Genomic DNA, 7465 nt, shown 5'->3' on the forward strand with positions numbered 1-7465 from the left:
CCGGGTGCAGAGTGTCAAATCTAATCAAATAACAACCCAGCGTGCGTGCATGTGTGTGTGTGTGTGTGTGGGGGGGGTTGAGTGTGTGTGTGTGTGTGTGTGTGTGTGTGGAGACAAGACACTGGTCTCCTTGTCAAAGCCGGAGATGAAGGGAAAAAACAACACAGAGCAGAAAATGGCTGCAGTGGAAAAAAACTCCTCAGACTGGGATCCAGTTCAGGTCCCAGTTAGCAGCATAAACAACCAGTTTAGAACGAAACAATCAAACTGTTTTCCTTCCTGATTTTCCTCGTCAGATTGACGGTGGGATTATGACGGGATTACAGCAGAGCGGTTGGACTTCATTGTCTGTAGCTGCGTTTCCATCAATGTTAGAATTACACAGATTGACATTTGAAAATAAATTTGCTTAATGGAAACAAGACAGTTTAAAAAAAAAAGTTTTTTTGATTAAGACGTTTTGCCACCAGGACGACGCATTTAATTTCGGTCGCATCAAAATTGTTTTGTTTTTGCAATGGAAACGATTTTTCACCCAAACCACAAAGATGAGGCGCGTCATGTTTTTAATGACTTATTCGCTTGATTTTTAATTTAATTTCTTGTTTAATGGAAACGCCACACCACCGTTTTTTCTACATTAGCGAAACATCGACAAAGATTTGCCACATTTATAATAGAACTTCAGCTACTATTCCGTTAATGTAATAAAAATGTTTTATATATTATTTTGACTTCCTTTTCTCGTGTTATTACGACCATTCTCAAAATTTCAACTTCATTTGTATTTTTGCCACTTTATTCTCATTATTTTTCATTTATTCTTGTATGATTGACTTTATTCTCACATTAAAAAAATTGCCTTGCCTCAATACTCACTTCACAGTTTGCAATTTTGATGCTGAAAAGTTCAAGGCCAATTTTAGAAAACCATTAGATCAGGGGTCTCCAAAGTGTGGCCCGGGGGCCATTTGTGCCCGTAGAAATGATTTTATTCGGCCGGTGACCACAAGTCAAGAATGTAAAAAAATTGGCCAACAAAATTAAAAACAATTAAAGACCTCAAAATTTTGAAATGGTGTATTTTTCTTTTAGAGTTGGAAACCCTTTTTTATGTTCTGGATCTCTAATTTTGTACGGATTTTATTTTAAAAACTGGCTTAATGTTGAGCAGGAAAAACAAAAACTACATTTTTGTGTTTTTAATTGAATCTATTTTTTGACCCACCTGCAGCCAGTTTTGGCCTCCAGGGGAAAACAGTTTGGACAGCCTGCAGCAGATGAAGCATCTCTGCCTTTGATGGAGGAACATCTGGACCAGAATAATGGCTTCATCGTTACGTCGACGTTAGAAAATCTCATTTTCCCGACCAAATGAAGCCAAACAGGAAAGTTCTGACGTAAAAAACCAGATTTACGAGCTTCATGTTCAGTTTTCACTCTTGTTTATAGTTTTTATGTGTCTAAACTTGCAGGATGAAACTAAACTTTACAGCACCAAAGAAAACCCAAATGCTGCATGTTTGCTAGCTCTAGCCGAACAGAACCAGTTTGGTTTCCCAGGAGACGGGAGTTAAACGAAGGATGAGACAGAAATCTGCAGATTTTCCTCTGAAAGGTCAGGAGAGCGACGGGAAAATGGGCCGAGCTCAAACCAGAACCGAGCTCATCTGTCATCCCTGCATGGATGTTTTGTGGAAGCTCTCAGCGCCTCTGGATCAGAACGACACGCAGCCGGCTCGGCTCGGTTCGGTCGGGTCCAGATTACCCGCTGAGGCTCCGCAGGGATGCTGGGCGTGGCTGCAGTAATCTGGTAATCTTATTACCACGACTCGGTGTGTGTGTGTGTGTGTTTGTGTGTGGAGTAAACAGCTGATGAGCCTGGCTGCCTTCCACTCCAACAATGCCACTCTGACTCCGCCCACCGCAGAACCTCCAGCTGCTCCCTTTTCCTGAACCAGAACCTTTTCTCAAATCAACCCGTTGAAGCCGCTTGGTCACCATTAGGTGTGTTTAAGGGACCTATTATGCTTCTATGAGCAGATCCTAACGTGCTTTTTGCACAAATTATTCTTAAATAATGGGATTTCAGTTCTGGCTGATTTGAGCTGTTTTAGGGTCTCTGTCACTTTAAATCTTAATAAGCTGCTGCTGGCCACGCCCCCCCCCCCAGCTCATCGTTTCACACTTGCATGTAAATATGGCAACAAACAGATGTGCAGATACAACCCTACATCTTTGAAAAGCAGAAGTGCAGCCTCCCGTACAACAAGAATGCAGCAAGTGACTTCTGGATGGTACACTGCAAAAACACAAAATTTTACCAAGTATTTATTGTCTAGTTTCTAGAGTAAATATGTTAGTATGCTTAAAGTAAGACGAAACCAACTTTCAAAGAAGATACAGAATCATGTTTTAAGTCAATAATTCCTTGATAGTGATGAAAGTTCTAATCCAGTGGCAGATAATTTTAAACATTTTTCCAGTGGAACTAGTATGTTTTACTTAAAATTAAGGAATTATTTACTTAAAACAAATTAATATGTCTTGCTTAAAAGTTACTTGTAAGTTAGTTTTGCCTTATTTCAAGCGTTATTTGCGAAATTGGACCAAAATTACGTGGTAAGATTTTCTGTTTTTGTAGTGTAAGTCAAGAAAGAAACATTTATCTTTTCCAGCAGCCATTGTAGAGCCCGTTAAGCGGTAAATCAGCAGATCAAACTCACTGGAGCTCAGCCTGGGTTGCTAGGTAACGGGTGGAATTCCACAGGGGTTGCTAGGTAATGTGCTGGGCTTTGCAGGGGTTGCTAGGGAGCAGGGTGGCGCCTGTTGATTTGTCACTTTACATTCTGGAGGTTTTTGAAACGGCTTATTTTCCAGACACCAAAAAACTGTAACTTGTTGTTTGTTGTTTTTAGAAGCAGTTGAGACCCCAATGCAGGCTCCAAGATGTGGAAAATGTGAATTTTGCATAATAGTTCCGCTTGGCGATGCAGAGAAGCAGCCGGGACGTTGGAGGATGAAGCGTTTTAGATGAAGCCTCCTCTCACCGGTCCAGAACCCGGCTGTAATCCTGAGGTCCGCAGCCGCCTTCGCTCTTCAGTTCAGCAAAGATCTGCGTGAAAAAGTGCGGGTCGGCGTTGATGCGCAGCATCTTGGAGCTGGTGGCGTCGATGATGGTGAGGCAGCGGTCCCAGAAGGCCTCCTTCCCCGCCTCCACCAGGAAGGGCTTGAGCGGGTACGAGATCTCGTTGCCCATGTAGGAGTAGGACAGGTAGAGGCAGGTGAGCAGGATGGCCTGCAGCTCGTGCTCCGACGCCACCAGGTCGCCGTCCACTACGTCCCGGCACAGCATGTAGACGAATACCACGTTGGCGGGCGTGACGAAGGCCTGGTCCTGCCAGCCCTGCAGCAGCAGCGAGCGGTCGACGGCGCGCAGCCACAGCACCGGGTCGGCTGGGGACAGGTGCTTCAGCCGGTAGCAGCGGCAGCACAGGAACTCCCCCAGACAGCGCAGCAGCTCGCTGGTGGACGCCTGCACGATGATGCGCTTTGGGGAGGACGCCCCCTGGGGGACCTTCTTCACCGAGGACAGCTGCTGCGGCTTTCCGTAGCCGTATCCGTGGCCCTGACCCAGGCCCAGTCCGTAGCCCAGACCCAGTCCGGCCGGGCCCTCGTAGTTGGAGAGGTTGGCGCAGGACAGGGACTTCTTCACGTTCTCCCGGTTCAGGTGCAGCACCTGGTCCCGCTGGTAGATGTTGTTGTTGTTCAGGGGCTCGGCCAGGACCCCAGCGGGCCTGGGCCCCTTCTTCGGGTTCCCCTTCTTCTTGGTGGAGGCCACCAGCCGCTTCCAGGTCAGCGCCGGCAGGAAGATGGACTGGCCTCTCCTTAGGCCGCGCTCCTTTTGGCTGTTCAGGGAGCGGCTGCTGAGGCTCGGGTAGTGGCTTAGCGAGCCTGGGTGGTTGTCATAGTAACCAGGTTTGCGAGCGCCCGGCGACAGAGACAGCACGGTGCCCATGGTGGGTCGGAGCGCCGCAGGTTGGACCACCTAACTGCGGTTTGTCTCTCAGAGTCCAGTGGACATCACAAAGAGAAGAAGACGAGAGCTGATGGAGGCAGAGAAGAAGAAATCGCAATCAAATCTAATGATTTTGTCTGAGCAGAATCCGTTTTTTACTCTGGTTTAGGAACTTTTCACACTAAATAGTTCCTTAGACTCAGTTCGATTTGGGAAAACTGCAACAAATGTTCCCTTTGAGCAACCTGTTTCCCTCCTGGGCTGTGGGGGCGCTGCACCAAGAACCACTGAAGAAAACGACACAAAAACCTCTGAAGACACTGAGAGCAACTTCCTTCTTCACCAGATGGAAACAAAATTGGAGGCGTCAGATTTTAATGGTTGGAAGATTTCTGTTTTGTCTTTGATTAAAGCCCATGAGTCATTTCTCCTGCTAAGCCAGTGAGTTTGTTTTGGTTGTATTTACCCAGAATTCCCTGCACTGTAGGCCACTTCCTGCTTTTGGAGTGGCTTCTGGTCGGCTTGGTGATCAAACTGCACTTAAACTCAGTTCAGACCGAAGTTAGTAGGTGGTACAGAATTCTTTTTGTTTTGGTTCGATTTTGAATTCACTCCTCCTGAAACGGACAAAATTTTCTAGGCAAACAGACCGGAGTTGGATTAAAGAGAGTTGAACAGGGCTGGTGGGAATACAAAGCATCACGAAAACACAATTTAAGTGTAAACTCAAAGCTGAAGGTGTTGGAAAACTGGATTTAAAAACTGAACAAACCATGAAAATGTTTGGGCATTCTGGGTAATTACAACCAAAACAAACGTGCTAGCCTAGCGCTAGCTGGAGAAATGTCTCGTTGAAATCCTCCAACTGCTCAAACCTGACGCCTCCAATTTTGTTTCTATTTGGTGAAGCAGGAAGTTGCACTCAGTGTCTCCTTTGGAGGTTTTTGTGTTGTTTCCTCCAGTGGTTCTTGGTGCAGCGCCCCCACAGGCCAGGAGGGGAACAGGTTGCTCAAAGGATTTGGTTGGTTTGACACAAAGTGGAACAAATCTTGCGGTTTTGGTCCCAAATCTAACCAAGTCTACCGGACAATCATGTGGGCAAACACCTTTAATCTGCACAGATCAGATTCTGTTTGGTCCAGAAAAACAGAAACTCCCAGCTTACCTGTGTCTGTGGAGGTTGAAGGTTCCGATCCAATTCCTGCCGCAGTCCACGGAGCTGCAATAGAGAGAAACTGATTGCGCTCTGCAGTTGGTGACAGGACGGCGCACAGTGTGCGCAATCACTGGAAAGCTGCGGCTTTTGCGCTGAGACTGTTCAGCGGCTGCGGCGCTGCTGTCATCCCCCGCCGCCCTTCACAGGCAGCTGGCAGCGGCTGGCGGCTTCAGCCGGCTCGTGTGCATGATCACAAACCGAACTGCAAACTTTCACCGAGTCCTTTCAAAGCATTCCATCTTCTCTGTGAGCCACAGAAAAGTCCCCCAGAACCCCCTCCGGTTCCGGTCCGGCTCTGTCCAGCAGCAGCAGCGATCCGCTCTGCAGGAGCTCCAGAGGCTGAATGAGCGGAGCTGAGAGCCGCTTCAGTCCGAGGTCTGAGCGCGCAGAGCGGGGGGCGAGCGGCGCGTCACCCTCCCCGCCTCCTGCAGCAGGACGAGCTTCAACAACACACACACACGCACGCACGCACGCACGCACGCACGCACACACACACACACACGCACGCACAAGGTTGGAATAGGAAATAAGATAATAAAATAAACACCGCAAGTTTCAGCATGTAGGGGACAGTGGAGAAAAAATTAAAATATGCATTTTTGTTATTGCAAAAAATTATGTAGTACTTTTTAAATATATTATTATAAAAAAGCTCCAAACGTATTATGTAAAATTTTATGATTGATTTTTTTTTCAATTTAACATTTAAATACTAAATAGGTTTGTGGTTTTTCTGTTCAAATGATTAGAAATTTTGTTTTATCAAACTGAATAATTATTTCTCAACTCTGTAGAAAACTCAGCAACTCTGTGGTAAAGAATTGGAGAGGATTTGGAAAAATTTACAAGTTTTTTTCTAGAAAATTTCTGCGATTATTCTAAAAATGTAAGTTTTTTCTTGCAAATTTTCAAACTCAGAAATTTCTCTCTTGTCTAGAAAAAGTTTTTTTTTTTTTGGCTGAAATTTGCTCTTTTTTCTGTGTACAATGTCTTTAATACTCCGTTGTATGTAATGGATCCCTTAGTCCAAGTCCAGCGGTTATTTAAGGGACGAGTTAACCTAACAGATGTTTGGAGGAAGCTGGAGTACCCAGAGAACATGCTGACATGCAGACAGACGTCCGACAGACTTAGAAATATTAAATAATATTAATTATTAGATAAATGACCTCAGAAAGTGCTGACAGAGTTTATATCTGACTAATAATCTAAATGTTGTGTCTGAAGAGTAAAACACGAAGCAGACGGATGAAAGTATGATTAAATGATGATGAGGTTTCCTGCAGGTCAGCTGGACTAAGCCTGCCTCACCTGCTCTCAGGTCAGCAGTTATGCAACCGGGTCCGTCCGAGCTGTGGGTCACGCAGCCGCCCGCCTGTTGGGGATAAGAGGATTAGACAAGGTAGGAGAGACAATAAATTTATCAATCAACTGATTGGTTTCTCCTCAAACAGATGCTCATTATTGACTCCAGGACTCCAAGTTGTTTATGTTCAGTAAAGAAATTTCTGTGCAAAAGCAGCAGAGCTGGTAGTTCACTGATCTGTAAGATGTGGACACAACGTCAGGGTGGAAAGACAGCAGCAATGGTCTCAGAGACGCTACTGCTGCTGCCAGTCAACAGGGTCAAAGGTCATCTCCAAACCATCTGAAGTCCATCAGTTTCTAGTGAGGAATATTAATCACAAGATAATTTAAAAGATTTAAAAATAATAATTTAAAAATAAAAATAAAAGAACATACAGTAAAAATTCAAAGATAATGGATAAAAAATAATTTTAAAAAAAGTTAATTATTTGCACAATAACCAAAAAAATACAAATTTGAAAAATTTAAATAAAAGAAAATACTTTTCATAAATAAAGTAAAATGATAAATCACACTATCTAAAATGAATAAACTGAATAGAATAAAAGATTAAAGCATTAAATAAATTCATGGAGATTATTCCCAAAATCATTTAATATATGAAAAATCCAAATTTTAAAAATTGAAAATGAATTAAACAATTTAATAAAACCAGTAATGATAAAAAATTATACTTCTGGGATGTTTTTGAGCAGATGAGGCGTTTGAGCATGAAGCACTGCAGCATGATGGGAGTCAGACAGTGTGGAACACGGTGGTGGAGGGATCATGTTGTAGGATCATTCTGTGCACAGCAGCAGATCTACAACACAAACAAAGCTCTGCAGTGGTCTAGTCAAACTCAACCTGAGGTGAGCAGAAAG

At 44.3% G+C, this 7465-nt stretch overlaps 1 protein-coding gene across 1 annotated transcript; it reads right to left on the reverse strand.

Annotated features, from left to right (window-relative positions):
* Window positions 1–448: 448 nt before the first annotated feature.
* On the reverse strand, window positions 449–5643 carry LOC114155887 (cyclin-dependent kinase 5 activator 1). The gene is made up of 2 exons (XM_028036025.1): window positions 5184–5643; window positions 449–4106 (listed from the first exon to the last, which is right to left on the reverse strand). Exon 2 carries the CDS (start codon window positions 4016–4018, stop codon window positions 3047–3049), a length of 972 nt encoding a protein of 323 aa, XP_027891826.1. The 5' UTR covers window positions 4019–4106; window positions 5184–5643; the 3' UTR covers window positions 449–3046.
* Between the last annotated feature and the right edge of the window lie 1822 nt (window positions 5644–7465).

The sequence above is a fragment of the Xiphophorus couchianus genome, chromosome 13, assembly GCF_001444195.1.
Source record: "Xiphophorus couchianus chromosome 13, X_couchianus-1.0, whole genome shotgun sequence".
Lineage (NCBI taxonomy): Eukaryota > Metazoa > Chordata > Actinopteri > Cyprinodontiformes > Poeciliidae > Xiphophorus > Xiphophorus couchianus.